General features: G+C 44.8%; 1 protein-coding gene across 1 annotated transcript in view; it reads left to right on the top strand.

Annotated features, from left to right (window-relative positions):
* The window catches only part of TNFRSF21 (TNF receptor superfamily member 21), a 70,412-nt gene that overhangs the window by 17,511 nt on the left and 26,173 nt on the right, over positions 1 to 26,728 (top strand). The window contains exons 2-3 of the mRNA XM_058734190.1: positions 1,173 to 1,821; positions 3,528 to 4,022. Coding sequence (XP_058590173.1) covers positions 1,173 to 1,821; positions 3,528 to 4,022 — 1,144 coding nt within the window. The remainder of the gene's footprint in view (positions 1 to 1,172; positions 1,822 to 3,527; positions 4,023 to 26,728) is intronic.

Here is a 26,728-nt window from a genome sequence, read left to right as displayed (position 1 = left end):
TGAGGCAGCCATTATTTTCTTGACGCTTGACCTTTCTTCATTTTGAGGAGGGCAGTGGGAACTTTCTTGTTGGACCCTCTCAACCTTCATTCATGCAGAAAAGCTCTCTCTTAATATTCATTCTTAAATATTTTTCTCCCCTCTCAGAAGGACCTCAAGATTTAGTACCACAAATATAATTTACTTTCTCTGAAGTTTTCAGTTTGGAAGCTAGTGTAAAATCTAGCTGGGTGAAGTTTCCGTCCTATGAATTAAATTTACATCTGTTGAGTCCCTGCTGGACCCAGCTTTGTGTTTGGACCCCCTAGGTGTCTGTAGGTCCATGCTCCCGCAACCATGGTCTTCAGAGGCTGAGCAGAACAGGATGTACATCTAAAAGCATCGACTCTATTGTTGAAAGCAAATTAAGAATGCCAAGGGCCTGCCTCTGTTTTGCAAATAAAACAAAACCAAAGAATGTTTGGCGTTGCATAGAGAAAAGCTTTGAAAAAATCATGCATTATCAGTTAACCCCATGTGGGTAATCTGGTGCCATAAGCAGAAGTAGCTTAAATAGACGCCGTCATACTTCTCAGTTGCTTTGTCCTGGTACCAAGCAATGGCAACTTAACATTTGGGCCACGAGAAGGAAGACAACTATTCAGGAAGTTAGTTTCTTCTTGCATTAGGACTTTTCACTTCTACACAGCATTTAAAAACATTTTTTTTTTTTAATTTGAAAAAAAAAAAAAAATTAGGTAAGCTCTATGCCCACCATGGGGGTTGAACTCACGACCTTGAGGTGAAGGGTTGCAAGCTCCACCAACTGAGCCAGCCAAGCGCCCCTATACAGCATTTTGAATATGAACTACAAAGTGTTTCCATGTTCATATTCTCAGTTGATTTTTTGTAATCGATTTGAGCGGTATCATCAACTTCATGTCACTACAGACAGAAAAAGAAGGAAGTTGAGGCACAGGTCACGCAACAAAACCAAATCAGGCCTCAGGATGGAAACAGAGTCTTGGTCTCTTCCTACTGTGTTGCTGCCGTAGTGTTAAGAGGCTATGGGACTGGTTGGATCTCTAATGGGAGCGATGGTGGTTGTGGTGTTCTTTTCTTTCTTCTCCTCTGTTCCCATCTAACACCTTCTTGGTTTTTATCCCTTCTCCCTCCCCTTTTATTTCTTTCAGCTTGGATTCCTTAGCACCACCACAGCTCAGCCAGAACAGAAGGCCCCAAATCTCATTGGCAAATACCACCATGTGGACCGTGCCACTGGCCAGGTGCTAACCTGTGACAAATGTCCGGCAGGAACGTATGTGTCCGAGCACTGTACCAACACAAGCCTGCGTGTCTGTAGTAGCTGCCCTGTGGGGACCTTTACCAGGCATGAGAATGGCATAGAGAAATGCCATGACTGTAGTCAGCCATGCCCATGGCCGATGGTTGAGAAATTACCCTGTGCTGCCTTGACTGACCGAGAATGCACTTGCCCACCTGGCATGTTCCAGTTTAATGGTACCTGCACCCCCCATACGGTGTGTCCTGTGGGTTGGGGTGTGCGGAAGAAAGGGACAGAGACCGAGGACGTGCGGTGTAAGCAGTGTGCTCGGGGTACCTTCTCTGATGTGCCTTCTAGTGTGATGAAATGCAAAGCATACACAGACTGTCTGAGTCAGAACCTGGTGGTGATCAAGCCGGGGACCAAGGAAGCAGACAACGTCTGTGGCACACTTTCGTCCTCCAGCACGACCTCACCTTCCCCTGGCACAGCCATCTTTTCATACCCGGAGCACATGGAATCCCATGAAGTCCCTTCCTCCACCTATATTCCCAAAGGTAACTTAACCTCATGAGTTACTTATTTGAAAAAGGTTTTGAACCCAGTGGAAGTACCGAAAATGGGCTTGTGTGGAGGATGTTTTCTCCGTTTTGTATATTCCAAAGTCACCCTTTGAGGAAGGGCCTCCATTTCGTGGCTAATTTAATCTGGCTTCTTTGCATGTATTAGAAACATTTAGACTCAGGTTTTCTGTTAGGGGGGGAATCAAATATCTAAAAACTAGGTCACATCAAGTTTAAAAATAAGAACGAGAGAAATAAAGATAGTGTGTGGCCTTATGTAAGTCACTTCTTCAGGCCTTGGTTTCAAACTTGTTAAATACATGATGTTCAAGGTTCCATCCAGACTCAAAGTTTTCCAACATGGAATCAATCCTGGATAGACACAGCCAGGAGGAAAGAAGGAGGGATAAAGGGGAGAAAATACCATGATGCCTGGAAGGGAAGGATGAATATTAGAAACAAGTTGGGGCATAAAAGGAGAAAGAAAGAAGTTTCAGGAAACAAGCACATTTGTAGCATGTTGAACATAACTGGCATTCACATTTGGAAAATAATAACTTGAATTTTTTTTCTTTAAAAAAAGCTTTTTAATGTTTATTTTTGAGAGAGAGCCACTGGGGGAGGGGCAGAGAGAGAGGGAGACAGAGAATCTGAAGCAGGCTCCACACCATCAGCACAAAGCCCGACATGGGGCTTGAACCCACAAACTGTGAGGTCATGACCTGAGCCAAAGTCAGACGCTCAACCGACTGAGCCACCCAGGTGCGCCTATAAGTTTAATTTTTCCAATTATTTTAACTTTATGCCCTTCATCAAGTATCCTAGTTGTTAGGATTTGGACGTCAGGCAGAATATAAAATTTATTATTTATTTCCAAGTCCTTTTTGATTAATTTTCATGAGATGATAGCCAACTTGAGTTGTGCTTTCTAGCATACTCTTTGTGTGTGATTACACTGGACCTTCATGATAACTCTGTAAGGAGGGCCTTCTCACAACTGCCATTTTGAAATGAAGAAATGGGCTCAAAGAGCTCAAATGAACTGTCCAGGTTTTCTCAGTGAAGGATGCAGGCTAGGTCCTGTCTCTTGGGACTCGAAATCCCTGGCTCTCACACCAGGAGTATGTGCAAGCTTCTCTGAAAGAAGTCCACTAAGCTGCCCAAAATTTACTAATCTATTAATAGCAGATGCTAAGTCCTGCTTTGTTTTATTCACTGACTTTTCTCACCAAAGTTTTCCCTGGTTGGATTTGGAACTGCGTTTGAGCTCTTTTTCCCTACCTTAGTTATAATCTCAATTTTACCATTGTATCCTGAAATGGTCAAAAGGAGGAGGAGTAAAGGAATTAGATTAGTTTTGTGAATAATCAGCACAATTAAGAGTTGACTAGAACCCTGAACATTCATGGCTCTGCTCTGAACGTGAAGCGTAGGAGAAGCTGCCCTGAAGCTCAGATGTTGGGTCCCTGAGGATACTGTTGGTTTTGCCATGAGGAAGTGAGTTTAGCTGTTAGGTTTAGTTTTTACCTTCCACGTAAAAGTGCCGTTAGAGTCCTTACGAAAACGTGCAGTATAAATTACTCTTAAGCTCCAACAGTTCACATCTTGCGTTATCTGGCCTGGTTTGAAGATGAACAGGAAGAGGAGGAATATACAGATCCCCAAATATAGAAAAGCTCTCCCCTCCTCCTTTTTTCTAGGCATGAACTCAACAGAATCCAGCTCTTCTGCCTCTGTTAGACCAAAGGTACCGAGTGGCATCCAGGAAGGGACAGTCCCCAACAACACAAGCTCAGCGAGGGATGAGGAAGGCGTGAACCAGACCTTCCCAAACCTCCAGGTAGTCAACCACCAGCAAGGCCCCCACCACAGACACATCCTGAAGCTGCTGCCATCCATGGAGGCCACTGGGGGGGAGAAGTCCAGCACGCCCATCAAAGGCCTCAAGAGGAGTCACCCCAGACAGAATTTACACAAGCATTTTGACATCAATGAACATTTGCCCTGGATGATTGTGCTTTTCCTGCTGCTGGTGCTTGTGGTGATAGTGGTATGCAGTATCCGGAAAAGCTCAAGGACTCTGAAAAAGGGGCCCCGGCAGGATCCGAGCGCCATTGTGGAAAAGGCAGGGCTGAAGAAATCCATGACCCCAACCCAGAACCGGGAGAAGTGGATCTACTACTGCAATGGCCATGGTGAGCCTTCTTTTCTCCTTGCTCACAGATCCCCATGCCTGTCCTTTCTTAGTCCTTGCTGCCTGAAGGAGTGGGAAATGCAAAGTTTCTGGAAGCTACTGTATACCATGTGCTGTTGGCTCTAGTTGTGCTATAAAAAATGAGGTGGTCCGCATTTGACGTAATACATTCACAGACAATAATCACTCTGCCCTTTTCTCCCCGGCACATTTAAAGGAGAATGTTGACAAATCAGAGACCTGAGAATGACCCTTAGGGACTTTGTTCAACCGTGTCATTTAACAAGCGGGGAGATAGAGTTCAGGGAAGTTTGGCTGTGTCCTTGACCCAGGCTGGTTGTTTGTTCAGCCCAGATGGGACTGACTCCTGACTGTTAGGTCCCTTGCTTCTACAATACGAGGCTGCTGGAAAAATAGAGGGTGAAAAACCCATCTTGTCTTCATTAAGTTTGCCTTTTTGAATCTGAACCTTGCTTTTAGATTCCTGTCACTTTCTCACAAGTGCTTTTCCCCTCCTTGTGTTTTGAGGATCCCATTTCTATCAGGAGGATAGGAAAGTCTTTTAGATTATAGACACCCAAAGCTTACTCTACTGGTTATCATCCGAAGCTGGACCCTGTGTCTTCTACCGAGTGGTCAGTGTGTGCTGATACAGGGTAGAATATTTCAGTTTTTCCTTTTTTCGAAGGCTAAAAACAGCTAACAGGACGTGTCCCAGCAGCCAAGTTTGATGTGACGAGTGCAGTTTTTAACTTGTGGTGGTAACTTCCCTTTCTTTGAATCCTCGGGGGCTCAATCCAGTGGGATCACAACCTGAGCCGAAATCAAGAGTCAGACGCTCAACCGACTGAGCCACCCGGGCACCCCTGTGTTTAGTCTTAAAAATGTTTATGCCCTTTGCCCCAGTAATTCAGTTTTTGTGAATCTCTCATAAAGGCATAGAGCGGAAATACTAAAAAAAGATTTGAGCCCAAAGACCTTAAACTTTTAACTCAGCATGTTGTGTAATAAATAAAAACTGAAAATAATCAAAGGCCTAGTTTTAGGGAAATGAATAAGTAAATTATGGCATATCCATGTAGTGGAATACAGTGTTGACATTGACGATTTAATGAGGTGTTGTTCTTTTTACCCGCGACATAGGGAAATGTTTACACTAGCTTAAAAGAAAAACAACATAGCCAACCCAGGCTACGCACTTTACACAATATAATCCTGGTTCTCTTAAAATGTTGGAAAAAGACTGAAAAGAAATACGCCAGAATAAAAATAATGTTTCTTCCAGTTTGGTGGGGTATAGTGGAATGTTTGAGTGCTGTTTTCCCCTTCTTTATTAGTTTTCTGTTCTTTTCCCCAAATTTTCTATAATAAGCTCATGCAATTTTTATAATCAAAAATTTAGGGAAAGTTAAAAAAAAAAAAACCCAAAACTCATTTTGCTTCCTTTTGCTAGTCTGAGTGAAAATCAGACTGGGGGGAACATCCTGTTTGGGATAGAGCCTGCATAGATTTGAATAAGATGTCTCTTTGCAGGCAACCCAGCTGGGGAAGGAAGGCTTCAATTAATTCTCCCCTCCTTTTTCATAAAACGTAGTTTTATTTGGACATAATTTCAGACTTATGGAAATATTGGCAATAGTACAAAGAATACCGATATACCTGTGCCCAGATCGACCGGTGGTTAACTTTTGTCCTTTTGCTTATTTGCTCTTTTTATATAAAATTACATACAGACTTTGTGTTGTGACATGTGTAATAACACAGACGAGTTTGTTACATATAGCATAATGTTATATAATATATATAAAATAGTGTTACATAATACGTAGTGTATATATGCAGACTGTCCCCGACTTAATGATGGTTCAACTTCAGGTGTTTTGACATTACAACGTTGCCAAAGTGATGTATATATACATTCGCTTCAAATTGTACTTCAGATTGTGAATTCTGGTCTTTCTGGGCCAGTGATGTGCAGAATGATACTCTGTCATGATGCTGGGTGACAGGCATCTCTCAGCTACGCGGTCACGGGGGTGAACAACCAATACACTTATAACCCTGATGTACCCAAATAACCATTCTGGTTTTCACTTTCAGTACAGTATGCAGTAAATTACACGAGGTACTCAACACTTTATTATAAACTAGGCTTTGTGTGAGATGATTTTGCCCAACTGTATGCTAATGTAAGTGTTCCGAGTATGTCTAAGGTAGGCTAGGCTTAGCCGTGATGTTTGATAGGTGAGGTGTATTTTTCTCTTAGTTGAGAATAATGAGTTAGGTGTATTACATGCATTTTCCACTTACTGTATTAAATGATACTTTCAACCTGCGATGGGTTTATCAGGATGTTACCCCATCACAAGTTAAGGAAGACCTGTATACATATGTGCATGCCTACAATAATTTTTCTGAGTCATTTCATGGTCCTTTAAGCCTAGGTACGTTAGTATACATTTCTTAGCAGTAAGGATAGTCTCTATATTTTTTAAATTTTTTTAAATTAAGTTTTTAAATGTTTATTTTTGAGAGACAGAGAGAGACAGAGTGCGAGCAGGGGAGGGGCAGAGAGAGAGGGAGACACAGAGTCGGAAGCGGTCTCCAGGCTCCGAGCTGTCAGCACAGAGCCCGACGTGGGGCTCGAACCCACAAAGGGTGAGATCGTGACCTGAGCTGAAGTTGGACGCTTAACTGACTGAGCCACCCAGGCGCCCCAAGGATACTCTCCTTAAAAAACGTAGTCATTTTCAAACTTAATAAACTTAACATGGATACAGTATTTTTTTTTTATTTATTTATTTATTTATTTATTTATTTATTTATTTTTAACGTTATCAAGAGCTCCTGGGTTTCTTTCTTTCTTTATTTTTTGGATACAGTATTTTAATTCACCGCCCATATTCCAGTGCTTTCAGTTGACCCAGTAAAGCCCTCGATGGATAGCGTACCTTTTTCCTCTGGTCCAGGGTCGGTCTAGGATCAGCTATTTCATTGAATTGCCCTCTAAATGGCCAGTCAGGACACTTGTTCTTATATATCTAATTAGGAGAACAGGAGCAAAGAACATCTTGCTGGATTCCGTAAGTGTCCGGAACCCTCCTCCTACCTTATTAAAAAAGTGAGTCCATTCCTGTAGTATTCGCACTTACAGATTAAACCGCGGTCATAGCTGTCAGAATTCTTGAGAACACTTTGAGTTGAAGAAGTAAAACTGGTCGGCAGTAGAAAGCAGCTTAATTCAGTGACCTTTAGGCATTCTTAGGACCACCTTGTGTCCCGTGCCCTTGTGTCCCATGCCTGTGTCCTTGAAACAATCTCCCGTCTCGTAAAAAAGAATGGAAGTGCCAAGTCAAATAAAACCATAACTCCTGCATTCAAATCAGTACTTCGGGATTATGCTTTTCCAGCTAAATCACAGTAGTCTCATTCGGGTACAATGATCTCTTCCCGTATTTAAACTTTTCCCCCAGGTTTTTGCATTGCAATGTTTATATTGCAAAAAGTGTGAAGACCTAAGGAAGGTCTCTTCTTTCCAAATTGCTATTCTCAAAGGTCCAACCAGGTAAAATCCCATCACAAAGCGAGGTTCTGTTTAATAACCGTCCCAGGGGCTCAGAGAGGCCTCTAGAAACAATACCTTGTTGATCTGATTGCAGTGAGTTCTGGGCAGCAGATAATCCTGTATAATAAGATCTTTTTGTGATCCTCACCCATTTCACACTGAGTTGTTCATGAGGATGAGAGGGGATAAAATCACCTAGCCCTGGGGCGTGCTCTATATGCGATCATGTACATGTAGGACGTCACTTATCTCTCCCTACCTTAGCAACCCTGGCTGTGATCCTGAGTGCCTTATAGACCTTCAGCACTCGGACGCGGGGCCATTGGTTCCCATCCGTTTTCCCAACAAGAGCCTCTCCTTTATTTGGCCCCACTCACCCCTCTTTACCTACTATGGACTTAGGTTAGGGGTTTTAATTTTTTTTTTTTTTAACGTTTATTTATTTTTGAGACAGAGAGAGACAGAGCATGAACAGGGGAGGGGCAGAGAGAGAGGGAGACACAGAATCTGAAGCAGGCTCCAGGCTCTGAGCTGTCAGCACAGAGCCCGACGCTGGGCTCAAACTCATGAACCGTGAGATCATGACCTGAGCCGAAGTCGGATGCTTAACCGACTGAGCGACCCAGGCGCCCCAGGTTAGGGGTTTTAAAGTTGAATTCCTGCAAACTGCAATCCTGCGTTCATGGGATCCTAGTGTTGGAAACACCAGATGAGACGTTATACAGCCAAGAGGATCGAAGACCAAAGGTGCTGTGGTACTTGTATACTTCCTTTTTGAAGTCGTAGCGATTTTATGTCTGGTTGATTGGGTCTGGACTGTGGTTTCCTGTAATGCATCTATTGCAGCAACAGAATTAGAAGTCCCTTCAGAATTTAAAAAAATTTATTTATTTATTTTGAGAGAGAAAGAGAACACGCACGTGGGAGCAGGAGCGGGAGAGGGGCAGAGAGAGAGGGAGAGAGAGAGAATCCCAAACAGCTGTTCACCATCAGTGCAGAGCCTGATGTGGGGCACAGTCTCACGAGCCATGAGATCATGACCCAAGTTGAAATCAAGAGTAGGCTGCTTAACGGACTGAACCACCCAGACACCCCAGAAGTTTTATACATAAAAATCGATGTCACTCTTTATTACTGCATCATGAGTGTCCTCAAGATGTATGTCTGCTGTCAATGGTCCATTTGTCATCGTTTTGTCACTTTTATTTTTATTTTTATTTAAAAAAAATTTTTTTTTTTTAACGTTTATTTTTGAGACAGAGACAGAGCATGAATGGGGGAGGAGCAGAGAGAGAGGGAGACACAGAATCGGAAGCAGGCTCCAGGCTCTGGGCCATCAGCCCAGAGCCCGACGCGGGGGTGGGGCTCGAACTCACAGACCGTGAGATCGTGACCTGAGCTGAAGTCGGACACTCAACCCACTGAGCCACCCAGGCGCCCCCGTTTTGTCACTTTTAAAAACATTCCTTCTTTCTGTAGTATAACCCCAACGTAATGGGTCAATGGTGGGACCAAAATGTTCCATTAATTTAAAATGAAGAGAGGTGTGGGTTCACATTCATTGGGAGGTCACATGGGAAACAGTAGTTTTTGTTTGATCTGCTTTGTCACAAAAAGCACAAAAGCAAAGACAGTGAAATTTAGCCTGTGCACAACTGGCCATACATTGCAACGCGAGAGGCTCAAATGGTCTCAAAATAGTCTCTCTATTCCCTTCCTGGTAACCATGGAAGAGAGAGAACTGAAGCTGAGGGGATGACTGACGACGGGAATCTGTCGCCGCTCTCTCATGGCTGTTCCTTTATGGGCCATTTCTAGTTACCTTTCCTTCCTTTCTTCCCCTTCTCTCTCCATTCCCACTTCTGTCTCTTCTTCCTTCCTTTATTCCCCCTTCTCTTTAGCTATTTGCAAAAAGTGTGAAGTTGCGATCCCGAGCAACCTATTGTCCAAGGGATTTGGAAGGGGAAGTTTGAAAGGCAGGGCGGGGAGTGGGAGTCACCCCGAAAAATGCTTCTATGGATAAGAGAGGAGAATACAGACAGGAGGCTCTGCGAGGTGATAGAGGGAACAAAAAATGGACAGTATTTCTCCTCGATCGTATTTCCTTTCTCTCTCAGACTTCAGGATATGGAGAAAAATGAGGAATAAAAGAGTGAGAGACCAAGGAAGTGGATTTATCTCGTTTAAACTGAACTTGGCTCCTGACTAGCACCTTCTGAGTTCTGTGTCTCGGGGAGACAGTAAGCATTGGCCAGGGACAGTGAGCCCTTCCGGTGTGGCTACTTCAAGCACATGACATATAAGGACAGCGGCATCTCCTAGAAATTGACTGCAAAAACAATAGCGGCTGGTGCACTCTTTCTCAAGCAACTCTTTCGCAACAAAAGGGTAAAGGACTCATTCTGTAGAATTAGATTCTAAGATGCTATTTCTTAACTCCTTTTGCTCTTATTGTCTGGCACTGTTTAACTATTTGTGTCTATGTGGTTTGTCTCCCCACATTGTTTCTAAGTTCTTAGAGAGCAGACACCGGGTTTTATTGTGTGTCCCCAGGCCTGGGCAATAGCACAGGGCCCTCAGACGGGTGGTCCGGAGTCCAGCTGGCCCGTGTGGTAGCCATCCGAGCTATTGCACGTAAAGGTAAAAGTAACTAACAACAACAACAAAAAAAATCAGTACCTCAGTTGTGCCAGCCACCGTTCAGGGGCTCAGTAGCCACATGTAGCTAGTAATTGCCAGATTGGACAGGACAGCTCTGAAACATTTCCATCATAGAAAGTTCTATTGGATAACACTGGTCTAGAGCAACCATGAACTAATTACCTAATCCTTTTCCAGGTTGCATTGTTTTCAATTCAGATATTGGATTTTTTTCCTTTGGCTCATAATCATATTTGGTGTGAGGGATTTCACATAAAGATCTTAAGGTGGCTTCTTTACACGAAATTGCCGTAGATACCAAGAGTTATTATTCGGAGCTAAAGGAAGCTTTCGTGACAGTAGTGCTTTAAAATATGCAAAAACCAGCTACAAAATTTGCTGATATTCCTCCATCTGATATGCTTCTTCAATGTGGAACACTTGGGCTCTTGGACACTGGAGAGCTGGGTGACGTGAAGAGAGGGAATTAATTCGTGAATGCTTCCCGGTGCTTGCATTTAAGCAGAATGCAAATGGCTTAGTCTTGTGGGTGCCCTCAAGCAAGGAAGCCAGTGGGAGGCGGCCCTTGGTTGGGCTGGAGGTGAGAGCAGCAGAGGCAGTGGAGGCCAGGGGTTTGGGGAGGAGAGCGACACTACACTACACTACACCCTGGAAATGACAGCAATAAAGCTGGGTTCTAAAATTCTAGAAGTGCCATTCCCTGTCCATTTCAGTGAAGACCTTTCACTTCTCCGGGCCTCTGTTTAGAAGGTTAGAAAGAAGTCGTTCTCATATGCACTTCAGAGCAAGGTCTCTGGAGTCTGGTTCCACTTAGTGGCTGTGCGATCAAGATCAAGGTCCAGTTATTTAGCCACTCGGTGCCTCGTTTTCCATGTGTATAGAATCGGAATCATACTAACAGATCGTTTGTTGTGGGAGTGAATGGAGTGTGTGCCCAGCGCTCAGTACGTTGCCGGCCGTGTGGTCCGTGGTCTGTAAGTGCTGGCAGCGTTGAGGGCGGTGATGAGGATGGTCGAGAAGTGACTCGTCATCGTCACTTCTGTCCTCTCTGGTAGTCTCTCGGTTTGTTTCCTGACTCAGTCACAGAAATAATGACCACGAGTCTCCTTTATAGTGCGTGCGGCTGTGCTTACATAGCGTCAAAGCTGCTACCTTCAAAGAGCTTACTGGAAATGTGGTTTTCCCTCCATGCAGGGTATGGTTCCTTCTTGGTTTACTTAATCTGCTGCTGGAGGCAGTGCTCTCTGAAATGGCAGAAAGCCTCATAGACAATCAAACAAGACTCCTTATTGGCTTTATATTTAGATATGGACTTATCCTTTCCATGGTAATATTTTCTCTACGCTCTACCGGGGTCGGCAAGCTAGGACGTATTTCAGCGTTCGAAGGTTATACGGTCTATGTTGCTATACTCGGCTCTGCTTTTATGGGATGAAAACAGCCTTATAGGCAATATGTAAATGATGGACGTGGCTGTGTTCCAGGAAAACCTTATTTGTAGAAATGGGGGGCTTGTCCTGCACGTACTAGTTGGCCAGCCCCTGATGTATACCATAGTGTTGTCTCTTAGCAGCTTTTTTTAAAATAAACTTTTTTAAAAGTTTGTTTATTTATTTACTTTTATTTATTATTTATTTTTGAGAGACAGAGAGAGACAGAGCACAAGTGGGGGAGGGGCAGAGAGAGAAGGAGACACTGAACCCGAAGCAGGCTCCGGGCTGTGAGCTGACAGCACAGAGCCTGACGCGGGGCTCGAACTCACAAACCATGAGATCATGACCTGAGCCGAAGTCAGACACTTAACCCACTGAGCCACCCAAGAGCCCCAAATGTTCATTTATTTTTGAGAGAGAGCGTGAGAAGGGGAGGAGCAGAGAGAGAGGGAGACACAGAATCTGAAGCAGACTCCAGGCTCTGAGCTGTCAGCACAGAGCCCCACGCGGGACTCAAACTCACAGACCGGGAGATCATGACCTGAGCCGGAGTTGGACGCTCAACCGACTGAGCCACCCAGGCGCCCCTCTTCGCACTTCTTTTTGTATCTTGCCTCCCGGTGCCTTGTACGGCTTGGAGAAGCAGTCTGGTTCTTGGACAGCTGCTTGAATTCTAGCCTCAGTGTTCCACCTTATATTTAGCAGCAACTATTTCCCAGTCTGACTGCTGAAGGGCTGAGTTATAAAACAGGACCATCGGATATGGGGGGGGGGGGGGGCAAGGAAAAGGTGGCAGTTACCCTGTATTTTGCTGAAAAATTACTCCAGGGTTTCTCCACCTCCTCCTGATAGATACTAGTTTTTGGCAAGAGACCTTAGTCTCACCTCGTGGGTCCACCTCATGGGGGTACCTGCCATGCACCTGCTATATCTTGCCTCTTAGGCAAACCAGAGCCATAGAGGGAGGAGGCAGTGGTTTGGGGTGCAGTCTGGTCGCCTACCTTTCGTCGTTCGCTCAGGGGACGATGTGCTTTGTGTGGAGAGAGGGACCGAGAGAGGCAGTGGACACGCACAACCAACTATACGCTGCAGCGCACCCCTTCTTTCCTCAGAAGCTGAGAGCGTGCACGGCTGCATTGAATATTTTCTTCGTTCACTGTCCGAATAGTGGTGTTGAGGAGAGCTGGAAGGGAGGCATGCCGGATTGCTGCACAGAGTAAGAATATCTGAAATGCAGTCCCTTCAACAAGCATGAGCTGGTTGAGTGGAGCCACGGGCTTGTTCTTCAGAGGCTGGATCGCGGTGCCCAGAAGGCGCCACGGCAGCAGAAATGACACTGGACTGTGACACCTGAGGTCCCGATCTGGGTCTTCTACTAAAAGGCTGCTTGATCCTGGGAGGAAGACTTGCTCTCTTTGAATCTCAACTTTGAAGAATGAGGAAACTTGAACCCAACACAGCAGGGTCATCAGATTTTGGTCTGCATGATCATTTTACTGTAACCGAGGACACTGCCGTCACACTGTTGTCTGTCCCAGTGTGATCTGCCCTCATGGATCCTGCAGCGGGCTGTAGAGTGGAGTACAGGGGCTTCCGGGCCGAGATAAGAGGCCAGGCTTAACCCCAAACTGATGCCAAAGAAGGACCGCGTGCTCACTGCCACGCAGTAAAGCTTTCCCTTGCGCTTACCCTAGAGTAAGGTCAGGGCAGCGGAAATTTCCACCTAAGTCAGGACACGTGGCTGGGGAGGACCAGGGGAACGTGCGATAATCGTGCATGCTTTTGGAGAGCATGTGAGACATTTTTGTAGCGTGGTTGGGACTGGCGGGGGGGAGCTACTTTTGAGTCTTTCAGTCCCTTCAGATGTGTCACCTTGATTGCCTAAGGTGAAGCTGTGTCCAAGGCTCTCATCCATTTCTGAATTATTATGCTGAGGAAGGCCTTGGTCTCCTCATATGGGCGAGGGACTCCATTCCCAACAGAACTCCTGAGAACAGCTTTACCCTGGTGACACAGAGAGCATACCTGGTAAGTGCTTTCCTGCCTTGGAAAAGTTAGTCGACTCTCGTCCTGGCTGGAGGGCGGCCAGCAGCTCATATCCACCTGTCATATCCATCTGTCAAGGCAGCTTCCAGGATACACATGTTGGGGCAATACCCCCTGGCAGTCTCGCTGAGTATCAATGAATAAGTTCAGACTTCTGCTGAAACTCTCTTTAACTTTCTTTTTTTTTTTTTTTTTTTTAATTTTTTTTTTTTTCAACGTTTTTAATTTATTTTTTGGGACAGAGAGAGACAGAGCATGAACGGGGGAGGGGCAGAGAGAGAGGGAGACACAGAATCGGAAACAGGCCCCAGAGCCTGACGCGGGGCTCGAACTCACAGACCACGAGATCGTGACCTGGCTGAAGTCGGACGCTTAACCGACTGCGCCACCCAGGCGCCCCTCTTTAACTTTCATATATATTTTTACGAGTTCTTATTAGTTCTCAGGGAGGATTACTCTCCCTGTCAAGGGGTTCTTAAATTACACATTTAGCACAGATCCGTGCAGCTTTGTAATTTGTTGGGACTATGCTTAAAATGTTACAGGATAATCCAAAAATAATCCTTGAGGATGAGGGAAAAAATGTCACTCACAGATCAGTGGAAGGCTGGGGTTATAGAAAGAATTTATCTCGCTTCCAGAAAGGCAATGTCCAAGTCTGGTTTCACCTGCAGGGAATAGGCGAGGCGCCCTGCTGGGTACTTCAGAGGCCCAGGCAGAGCTCTGGTCCACAGGTTTTGCCTTTCGCCTCGACAGCCAGGAATTTCTTATTTCTTCAGGGGAAAGTGCTATGAGAGGCATTAGATTGGAGAGGAGCTAGTCTCCATCTTAGTTACATATTTCTCCCTCTTTGTTGAGTCTTTTACTGTATTATCTCCCATTTCAGAGTTGTCATCCAGATGTTGACTTGTTTTCCTGAAAAGGAACTCAATGGTCAATCTGCCTGATTCTGAATTAGCTGTACTTTGGCTGAAGTAGGGGACTATAGTGTCTGAAGTAAACTCTTCCTATTTGTAACCAGGGTTACCTTTAAGGAATCCCAAGGCAAAAAAAAAAAAAAAAAAAAAAGAGGAAATTTTAAACGTGACTCATTATTAAACTGCTTGACTTCTGTTATTTTTCATTTAATTATGTGTGTGTGAACACCAAGGTTAAGGTACGGTCCAAGGACTAGGCTTTAGTAACGTACAAGGTATTTGGATTAGTTTTATTTGGGGAGAGCTTCAAGTTGGAGATCGTGTGTGTGTGTGTGTGTGTGTGTGTGTGTGTGTGTGTGTATTTGTCTAATCTACCATTTTACAGAAGCTGAAACTGAGTGCCAGACGAGAACAGTGACTTGCCCAACGTCATGTGGCCAGTAGGCTTAGAGAAGAAACTAAGGCTGAGTCTCTTGGCTCCTGGGACAGTGCTTTTTATATTTCACGTGTTGCTTCTCTGGTCAAAGGACTGCACGGTCCTGCTCAGTTCAGAGGCTATCGGGGTTTGAAAGCAATTACTCCTGTTTCTTAAATGACAGCATGGAGAGGCTGTTTGCCTGTGAGGATACTGAAGGCTGAGGCTGGGGGAGCAAAAGAACTTAGCCCTTTGGCCACGGGGACTCAGAAGTGGATGGGGGGGAGAGACGAAGGCGTGTTTCAGAAGGGGACGTCTCCCTGGATTGCCTTCATGGGGATGGTGATGGTCCCTAGGTGGTCATTCATTTGGTGGGGCTGCAGGTGGTGGCGGTGTTCCGCTACCTTTGCTGAGCCTCTTAATTGGATGATTTCCGGCTGCGGGAGGTGAAGAAGCTGGGAGCTGGAGATGAATTAGATCTTGGCTGCAGGTGAAAGTAAAGAAGTTCTTGAAGCTCTTGCAATATACACGGAACTTTCCCACCTTGACCTTGAAGAGGCAGAGGCATTCTCCTTTCATTGATCCTTTCCTTACACCCTCATGGCCTGCTTCTCAGGCACTCAAGCACCTTTCTGGCTGCTCTTGACATCCTCTCACTTTAACTCGGTTTTACTCAAAAATGTCCTCGTCTAGGATTATTCTATAAGCAAATTGCTCTAAGGGAGCCTATGTAAGGCCTTGGCATTGACACACTGGTTTGGAGGAAGGGAGAGAAAGAATACACCAGGGTTATCAGATGCTTACTGTGTGCCAGGTACTGTTCTGTGGGATTTATATGTACGTTCTCATTTAATTCTCAGAACTACTTTATAATGGCAGGACCGTGCCCATTCTACAGCATATTAAGAACGGAGGCACAGAAGGATTACATGACTTGACAAAGGTCCACACGTCAAGCCAGTGGTGAGCCAGGACTGGCACTCACGCAGCTGGCCTTGGATCCTGAGCTGGTCACTAGCATGTGCCGCTGCCTCTCCCACGTCTCTCCATTGTTTGGAGGAGGAAGAGTGGGCAGAAGGTTGAAACCTGGGCTATCGTAAATCTATCATTGTAACCGATTTCTCCTTTATTTCCACTTGTCTCCTTTCCTGTGACCCCATGAAGGGGAGTCGGGGTTGGCGGGAGACATATTCAAAAGATTTATGTTCAGGGAAGCAACCAAGACTCAAGAAGGACAGGGTGGGTAACACTATGCTTGGTCCCGGGAGGCATCATGGTGCAGTGAGAGATGTGGGCTGATGGGTGGATTCACCTGCGGTTTTGACTCTCCATCCTGACTGTGCAACTATGCCAAGCTACCGAACCTCTCCTCAGTGTTCTCATCTGTAATGTGGACATAGCTCCTATCTCATGGGGTTGTTGATGAAGACTAAATTATGAGATCATATGTAAATATTGATAAAGCTGCCAGCTCGGCTTGCTTCTCTTTCTCTCTTTCCTCACAGGAAGGTCAGGAAGTTGAGCTGTACTAAGCATTCGTGGAGAGCTGAGGCCAGGGTGGAGGGACAGTTGTATCTGATGTTTAAGACAAGTAGAACTCCATCGAGGGTGAGATTTAATGAGTCCTGTGGGTCAGGAGAAATGGCTGCAGGGAAAAAAAAAAATCTACACTAAGAACGGTGGCCATAACGTGCCTCAAAGCCCAACTGACCAGAACAAAAAGAGCTGGAAAGAAACTGACAGTGTGGCACGTAGTCTGTGACTCTCAGCATTCTCGAGGCCGAGAGGAAGGAGTTTTGCTCACCCAGCCTGCTCCCGTGGTCGCCTCGACAGTGCAGCCTGGGGCAAGGGGGAGGGGGGAGGAACCCACCATGCTCAGGGGACATGTGCAGTAGGACAGCATTGGCTTGGAGGGAGGCTATGCAGAGGGAAGGACCTTGTGACCTTGTGGAGCCCGGTTTTGCTCACTGGTAGGATGAAGGGCTTGGCTTCAAGTATCTCTAACATCTTCCATTCCAAAATCCTGTCCTTCGGCGCTGCAAAAACTGACCAGTGAAGTTAAGAACGACCCACGACCAAACACCAAACTGCTTCCGTGTCTCAGGCTTGAAACCTGAAGATGGAGTTCAAGTTCAAGTACAGCTCAGCTGGCTTGGTCGTTAAACCTCTTATTTGCATAACTTGATTGCATAACTTTATTTGTCTAAGATTGATATCCCAGTCTGTCTGTAAAGACTGTTCTTTGGGAAAACAGTGCTGCCTGAGAACCCGGACATAATTTGCCAGTGCACTTATTTAAAAAGTTCAGACACTGTCCTTGAACGAAGCCATATTTTAGGGGTTGAGTTTCTGGTAATATGTGTTTTGTTTCTTCCATCCTGTTCTCTATCCTTACCCCGCTGCTCAAGCACAGCACTACCCAGCAAATAAGTAAAACCTATCTCTTCTTTAAGTGTTACTTACGAGCATCATTCTTGGTTCTAGGTCCTTATGAATCCCAACAGTAGGCTTAGGAAATGTGTTTCCTTTCTTCCCAAATTGTGGTTCCTCCTTCAGGATGGGTCAGGTATGAGAGAATGGGTCTTTACGGGGGTCATGAAGGAAACCTGTCTCTTGGATTCCCAGCTCTCATAGCCTTCATCCTTTTTCCAGGGAAAGCAGCCAGATGCAGTCCAGTTGGGACTGTGTTTCTGGCATAAATCTTTCCCCAAGGTTGCAGTGGTTGGTAGGGGACAGAGGTTGAGTAACCGGAAGCCGTGCCCTGGATATATTCGAACAATATCAATAGACTTCTTCAGTCAGGTTTCAGGGAGCACTTAAAACATTGCAATCGAATTATGGAAACTACCATATACAGCATTCAGAAATGATGAACAAGTGAAGTGTGTTAGGAATTTGATAATAAGTACTTGACTCGTTTTTTTTTCCCCCTAAAGTGATGTTACGGGATGCTTGTTAGTGCTGACATAGGCAAGATCGCGAGAGTAATTCTGGGGTACAACTGTGACTAGTAAATATATTTTTCTAGCCTTATAAGAAAGGCTTCTGTTACCATTAAGTTTCCATTGTTTACTTTGCTTCAACAAAGACTTACCTCATGCTTACTGAGTGGCATATCCTGTTCTATGAATTTTGTATTTGATTTTTATTTTTTGAGAGATTTTTTGAAATTTCCCATGAATCACCTGAGGCTAGAAACTTCTAAATTTCTATGCCTGATTTTTTTTTTATCATGTTCTATTAAGAAAATTTTATTTCCCTTAGCAAAACCCAACTTGTCGGAAATAAAACAACTACAAAATTGTCATCAATAATGAGTTCTCCTCTGTAGAAGTTACACCAATTTCCTACTTTTCACGTTTCTCTTAAGCTTAGGCTTGGAGGGCTCTCGTAAAAAAAATAAATAAATAAAGGCCGTTACAGATAAGTCAGAGGTGATGGAGTCCTGCTAATCTGAAGCCACATCTGTTGAACTTGGTGGTGTTCTCAGCCCCAGACAGCAGACAGCTGCAACCAAAGAAACCTTCCTTCTTTGCCTCAAGCCTCCTTGACTAAAAATTCCAGACGGTCACCTCTCTGTCAGCCCAAATTTCCTATGGGAAGTAGACTTGAAATGTAAACACCGGGAAGCTGGGCTGAAGGGAGCAGATTGTTCCATTTTAAGAGGCCGCTGTGTCCTTTGCTCCATCGCTGGGGCTGCCCCACCATAGTTATTTTACAGTGGCAGGAAGAGACGTTTTTTCCACCTCCCCCCCTTACCCCGCTGCCTTTTCCACCTCTGCCTCCACTAATGCCATTTCCCGCCGACAGCACCTATCTGTTTAACCTCTGAGGATGTCTGAGGATTATGCAGCAGAAAGAACTGTTGCAGGAGAAAAGCCTCTTATCACTGGAGCCTAAAAAGCATTATCTCGTGCGCAAAGTGGCCAGGGATGGGCTTTTGCCCTTGGGGATCGCAGGCTGCTGTCCTCCCCAGGCCCACCCGCTGATGATGCTTCCTCTGGGCTTTAAGGGGATGGTATTTAGTTTTAAGTGTATATTTTATTTTGTAATTTATCTAACTAACAGCTTTTGCATTTAAGCTCTTTGGAAAACAAATTAGTGTTTTCCCCCACAGAGGGCTAAAATACAAATAGAAACCAAACCAAAAAAAAAAAAAAAAAAAAATCCTTAAAAATCAGTGCCCTTGAATCAACCTGGTCAGGTGTTATGTAAGCAGATTTCGCAGAGGAGGAGGAATTTCTAGATTTCTGTTGGTTGTTCTTCTTGAGTAATTGGTTTTTAACATTGCAGGGTATGCACAGAATTTGACATATTAAGTGTGGATGCTGTGTCGTATTGTAAAAAATAGGCGGGTTCAAGTTTATAAGTTAAAAAGATAATGACTCTTTATATTTTATCAAACCTAAGACACCACTGATAGTGACATAACATTTTTTAAAATACCACTAAGGGGGGCACCTGGGTGGCCCAGTTGGTTAAACGGCCAACTTTGGCCCAGGTCATGATCTTGTGGTTTGTGAGTTCAAGCCCCACGTCAGGCTCTGTGCTGACAGCTCAGAGCCTGGAGCCTGCTTCAGATTCTGTCTGTCTGTCTGTCTGTCTGTCTCTCTCTCTCAAAATTAAATAAACATTAAAAATATAATACCACTAAGGAAGAAAATCCACTGTAACCAAGATATGAAAAGGCATTGACTGAAATATGCATTCAGATGTCTTAGAATCAGTGAAATATGGCAGTATTTTAGCTACAATCTTGCGTCTTTTCTGTAGAGTCTGACCACATGATTTTGTCTGTTCAGTTCAGTTTCCTCTGAATCTGCATGGCCTATTGGCAGCATTTAACGTTCTTGATCCCCTTCTCCTTGAAACATTTCTTTACCTTGGCCTCCAGGACACTGTTCTCTCCTGGTTCTTCTCGCACCTCTCTGGTTATTCCTTCTCCATCTCCTTGGCTAGTTCCTCCTCTTTAACTTGACCTATAAAACAGTGGACAGCCCCAGAACTCAGGACTTGCACCTCTTTCCTACCTGTACACTCTCCCTTCCTTGGTGGCTAAGGTCTTTAAATACCGTCTATCTGCTGGTGATTCCCAAGTGCATCTTGGTTCTTGAACCTGAATGTAATATACAAATATCCTCTCCCTTGCCCGATAGACCCAGATGTCTAGACGTTCGACACCTAAGACGTTTAAACTGAATCTCAAACCACACCTCCACATCAGTTACCCATTGCAGAAAGAGGCCCCTCCAGCCTTCCAGGTGCTCAGCCCAAAATGTTAGAGTGACTCCTTCTATCTCCCCCCATATTTAGCAAACCCAGTAGCAAATCTCATCAGCCTTCCCTTCAAAATATATTCAGAAGTAATATATTATAATACTGAATATATCTATATTCAGATAGTAATATTCCTATCATTTTGCCCCTCGGGCCCAAATGACTGTCCCTTCCCTGGGGAGATCGCTGTGACCTCTGACTGGTGGCTTCTATTCTACCTGTATCCCTTCCATGTATTCTTGACAGCAGCCAAAATGACCCTGCTCAAATGGAAGTCAGATGGTGCCATTCCTTGGTTCAAACGTCTCCAGTGACTTTTTGTTACATTTTTCTCCCCAGCATGCCTCACTGTCTATCATGCTAAATATCTTACTACTTTCCATATCTCCCAGTGGAATGCAGGAAAGGCTTTTGTTATGCCCTGTACACCACAGTGTCCCCAGTGCCTACGACAGTGGCAGGTGCAGAATAAGGGCTCGATATGTTTTTGTCGAATGAATAAATGAACAGCTTCAAACACAGACTAAGACCAGGAGAAAGGAGGCATCTTGGGCCTTGTGCTTTTTGTTTTCCTCCACGGAGTGAAATACAAGGTTATTAGTTTTCCCCACAGCATCAGTGGTATCTATTTCTTCCATCTGGAAAATTGTTTACTGTTTTGATAGAACTTGTCTTTGGTAGACGGCCCATCATTAGCTTTATGAGACCTTTGCACAGTGGTTTTTTTTTTTAGTAGCTTTTGAGATTCATCTGAGCTTATAGTGATTGTCCATTGAGCCTTCAACAAGATAGTGATTAATTCTGCTTCGGAAGTCACTTTTCGAGTTAAAATGAAGTTTAAGCAGTTCTTTCAACTTTTGTACTTCAACTAGAGGAAAGGAGTATTTTTAACTTGGGGCGTACTAAGCTCCCAAGTGCTGATAAAGTAGTTTCCTGTGTGATGCGTTGAGAGTGATTCCTGTTGATATCCCATTTTTAAAACCATGCCGTAACCATACTAGTTACTACCAAACACAGGTGCACGTTTTTGGTGTGTGGCTTTTATTTATTTTATTTAATTAATTAATTTATTGATTGATTATATTTTATTTTATTTTATTTTTTGTTTTAGTTTTATTTTTGAGAGAGAGAGACAGAGTACGAGTGGGGCAGGGACAGAGAGAGGGAGGGAGACACAGAATCCGAAGCAGGCTCCGGGCTCCGAGCTGTCAGCACAGAGCCCGACTCAGGGCTCGAGGTCGCGAACCACGCGATCATGACCTGAACTGCAGTCGGACGCTTAACCTACTGAGTGACCCGGGCGCCCCGGGTATGTTGCTTTTAGAAGCACTTACTGTGTAATCGGGCCAGACAGACCTTGGTCTAGACAGCTTCTCTCCGCAGGAGGATTTGGCTGCAGGGGCACACAGTCTGGGAGACTTTTTCCTCTGGTGCCTGACATGGCTGTGGCGGACCACCCTCACTGGGAAGAGGGCACTGCCAGAGGGAGAGGCTCTTGCACAAGAACTGGGTCCCCGTGCCAGGAAGCCCAGGTTCCACCCATTGTTGACCACATGAGATCTGGCACGGTAACATGACGAGGCTGTGTCAGCATGTGGCCCCTCAGTTTCTCGATGGCTGCAGTTATAGAGATTAATGAGATGATAAAAGGTGGTGGTGGGGGGGTTCAGGCAAGAGGGGAAAGCTCAGAAAAAAAGGCTCCCATTCATTCATTCAAGATGTTCGTTGTAATTCCCGTTATGTGCTAGGCTCTGGCAGGTGCTGGGGATAATGGTAGTCACAGCCAACGTGGGGCTCAGGGAGAAGAAGGAGGTAAGAAAAGGCACGAATGAGGACATGACCATTGGATAGGGAAGAACATCAATTCTAGGAATGCTAAAGCCAGGCTTTTATTTAGATTTCCAACTTGCTGTATATTGCTCTGTACATACGTTGAAACATGCTGCATCCATCTTTGCCCCCGTACCTGCAGTTTGTAAGCTTGAGGTCACAGCATGTGTTGATAAAGAGTAATGTCGGGGGGGGGGGGGGTAGGAATTAGGATGATGGTAGAAGGGAGATAATCTTGAGCTCATTTCTCCTGCTCTTTCTTTCTTTCTTTCTTTCTTTCTTTCTTTCTTTCTTTCTTTCTTTCTTTCTTCTTTTCTTTCTTTCTTTCTTTCTTTCTTTCTTTCTTTCTTTCTTTCTTTCTTTCGTGTGTCTACATCGCAAGAGATGGCTGTGTGTAGAGAAACCAGCATAGAGATAATTATGGAGTTATCTGTCCAGGGAGGAGGAAGTTGTGTATTAATTGCCTCTATGGGAATTTTCTCATTATTCGTCGCTCTACCTCTCTTTCTAAGAAGAATAATGAGAACAGACATTACATTTCACAAGTATGGGAGATGCAGTGGGAATGCTCGAATCTTTTAAATGATGAGAATTTGCGGGGCGCCTGGGTGGCGCAGTCGGTTAAGCGTCCGACTTCAGCCAGGTCACGATCTCGCAGTCTGTGAGTTCGAGCCCCGCGTCAGGCTCTGGGCTGATGGCTCGGAGCCTGGAGCCTGTTTCCGATTCTGTGTCTCCCTCTCTCTGCACCTCCCCCGTTCATGCTCTGTCTCTCTCTGTCCCAAAAATAAATAAAAAACGTTGAAAAAAAATTAAAAAAAAATAAAAATAAAAAAAATAAATGATGAGAATTTGGTACCATCACAAAGCTTGTAACCTACTCATCTTTTCCACGCACCCGTTCTGTTGAAGCCGGGTGCACGGCATGAAACCAGGTGCTGTGTTGTGGGTTACAGATGGCCTTTGTTTCCATCATCACTGTCCTTCATACCTCGTCCGGGGAGGCTTTAATGTGGGTTCTTAATGATGGCACTCATTTCAGATATTTATCTCTAAAAGGAAAGAGCTTTAATACCTTCTCTGATTATAAAGGTCAGTTCAGGTTTTTATGAAAAGAGGTGGACTTTTTTTTTTTTTTTTTTTGCATATTGGAGCTGACATTGGGCTTAACAAAATGAGCCTCAAATTAATGTTGTTACCCAGATGATATCTGATTCAGGATTTTAGGATGCACTAGAAAAATGCCATTGCTTCCACAGTAGCTCAGTCAATGACCTCCTTCATGCCTCTGTTCTTGAGTTCCCTGGTGGCCATTCTGGGCAAGGTCAGCAATGAGTACTGATAGGATGCCCTGCATGTTGCAGGGGCAGAAACATTTTTCTCTCACATCTGCCTTTCTGTGGATAGTGCCCTTCTGTGTGGCGGTGCCCCTTCTGGTATGTGCCAGTGAGGTTCCAAAAAGCACAGGAAGCCAGGATGCTGGTGCTCGCCTTCATTGTCAAGTAGCTATAATCCCTAGGTCTCTGCAAAACCCCTGCCACCTTTCAGGTCCTTTGTCCCGACGACCTGTCTGTGCAGAGGTGGTGGGGACAGAGGAAGCGAAACCGATGTGCACTCAAGCTCTCGGCTTGACAGTTTTACTACCCGATCCCATAAATCTCCTTACCTACCCTATGAGATCAGAGGTGGCATTGTCATTTTACTGATGTGGACCCTGGAATCTTAGGGGTGGTCATTTGCCCAAGGTCACACAACTAACAAGTCATGGCATTTGAAACCGTATCTTGTGATGACTAAGTTCATGATCTTTCCGCCACCTGCTCCTCAAAATTCAAAAGCCGTGTCCTGGGGCCAGGGCCACCTTCTCACGCACAGCCCCTAGCAACTATCTGGCAGATAAGGGCTTGTTTGACTCCTATGCTGATTTCTTTAGAAGCTTCATTCTCAGAGCTCCGGGACCTGACATCACAGGAAGAGCAAAGTTAAGCTTCACACCCTTGTCAGCACTTCCGTGGGTGGAGGGATGTGTTATTTTTCAACCTAAGGAATGAGATGTGGCATCTCTTTCAGCTAAATGAGTCCCATCTATTCAGCTCCTCTGTCTCCGGGATAGATAGAAACTTGAGACTTGGGGGGCGCCTGGGTGGCGCAGTCGGTTAAGCGTCCGACTTCAGCCAGGTCACAATCTCGCGGTCCGGTCCGTGAGTTCGAGCCGCGCATCAGGCTCTGGGCTGATGGCTCGGAGCCTGGAGCCTGTTTCTGATTCTGTGTCTCCCTCTCTCTCTGCCCCTCCCCCGTTCATGCTCTGTCTCTCTCTGTCCCAAAAATAAAAATAAAAAACGTTGAAAAAAAATTTTTTTTAAAAAATAAAAAAAAATAATAATAAAAAATAAATAAATAAATAAATAAAAAAGAAACTTGAGACTTGGATAGGACAGGTGACCAGGACCAGGGTTGGTCTCTCTTTCAGTTACCCCCATTTCACATTAATGATTGGGGCGAGAACTCTCATTGTCTTGTGTGTGTGTCGGCAGGGTGTTTCTTTTAACAAGATGTTTTTCTAAATCTTTATGCCATTTGATAATCTAGCTATGTTCCCTTTATTTTTTTTTTAAATGTTTATTTTTGAGAAAGAGAGGGAGAGAGAGAGAGAGAAAGTCGGGGAGGGGCGGGGGGTTACAGAGGATCCGAAGCAGGCTCAATCATGACAGCAGAGAGCCCGATGCAGGGCTCAAACTCATGAACTGTGAGATCGTGACTGGAGCTGAAGTCGGACGCTTAACCGATTGAGCCACCCAGGCGCCCCAAGCTATGGTCCCTTTTAAGTGCATCTGCTTCAGGGGGTGGCAAAGTACAGTGTGTGGGCCATACATAGGCCACACCCAGTTTTTGTAAATAAAGGTTCTTATAGGCACACTCGTGTATCATCTATGGCTGTTTTCACGTTACAACAGAGTCGAGGAAGAGACCTCGGCCAGAGATCATGGCAGTACTCAAAACCTAATATATTTACTGTTGCCCTTTACGGAAAACCTGTGCTGACCTCCCTTTTCTTCCCCACTAAGGGCACCATAATTTTTAAAGAAAAGAAATAAATTTACTAGCCCCACAGAAAACTTTCCCAGCATCTGCTTGGTCAGTAATAACAGGCCGGGAAGAAGCATACACACTGTATCCAACCCCAAGTGCATTCATAATTTCAGCGTATAATAAAGCTCCTGTCCTACAACATGTTCTCTATTAACAGTAGAGGTACTACTAACTGGCTAGCTGATCTCGAACCAATAATAAAGTAACAAGATAAAAAGAGGACCCATTTCCCCGGCATCCAGTTTGACAAAGAGAACCTCTGAAGTCCCTTCTGGTTTCGTTACCCGGTAACCTCCGCCTCGCTCCCCCAGCCCCCACGTAACTATCTCAATGTGGTTTGGTTATCCTACTGGTTTTCTCTATAGTTGTATGGCTTAGTTTTGCCTAAAACTCCTTTCTAAGTAAAGAGCACTCCCAGAGCCCATCACACTTTCCATTTCATTGGCATTACTTCACTTTCTTGGCGATATCATTCTTTCTGCATTAAAATTCTGTAGGGGTCATCAGTCCAGCAAACACAGTAAGCCGCAGTGGCCGCTCAGCAAATATTCCTGAAATACTCCACAGGTTTTTCTTTCCCCTTTGTGGGGATGGGGACCAGGGGCCGTAGGCTCTTGGGCCAGTTCAGACTGGCCCGTCTCCTGCTGGGTTGTGATCCCCTGTGGTGTGGAAAGGCTGCTGTTTTAGATCTATCCCCTGTGCAATGGGAGGGGTGGTGGTGGGGAAGAACACCGCTGACCCAGAGCAGCTCATGTGCATTGGCTCTCTTTTTTTCTCACGGTAAAAAAAAAAAAATGAGGGGCGCCTGCATGGCTCAGTCCGCTAGGCGTCCGACTTGGCTCAGGTCATGATCTCGCCGCTTGTGAGTTTGAGCCCTGTGTTGGGCTCTGTGCTGACATCTTGGAGCCTGGAGCCTGCTTCTGATTCTGTGTCTCCCTCTCTCTCTCCCCTTATTCACGCTCTGTCTCTCTCTCTCTCTCTCTCTCTCAAAAATAAACAAACATTAAAAAAATAATAAATAAAGAAATAAAATGAGACCTGATCTGTGGGCCTTAAATTTAGCTTCCATCAGTTAGTTGAAGGAAAGTTTCATTGTATCCATTCTTTGTGTTTTTCTTTTTTTCCTCCTTTTTCTTTGTTTTGTGACTGAAACAAAGTATAAATACTGGGTTTGGGGAGAGGGAACTGTTGTTAGGTTTGAGCCTTTTAAACTCTGTAATTACTCTATAAAGGCTGTGTATTTGCATCAGAAATGCATTTAGTCTTAAGTTTTAGTGTTTCTCATATGGAGCATTTATAATGACGGGGTGCTTCCAAAAATAAATCAACTCTATAGAAAATGTTAATCAGCCCATCCCCAGGGACTTTAGTGAGTATCTCCATTGTACAAATGAGGAAATGGACATGACAGTTAGTGGTTTGCCCAAAGCCACACTGTCATGGGCATTATGAAGATTTAGGCAAAAGTCCCATGTA

This window comes from Neofelis nebulosa, chromosome 6 (assembly GCF_028018385.1).
Source record: "Neofelis nebulosa isolate mNeoNeb1 chromosome 6, mNeoNeb1.pri, whole genome shotgun sequence".
Taxonomy (NCBI): domain Eukaryota; kingdom Metazoa; phylum Chordata; class Mammalia; order Carnivora; family Felidae; genus Neofelis; species Neofelis nebulosa.
Note: the sequence above shows the minus strand (reverse complement) of the source record. Positions and strands in the feature narration are given on the sequence as shown.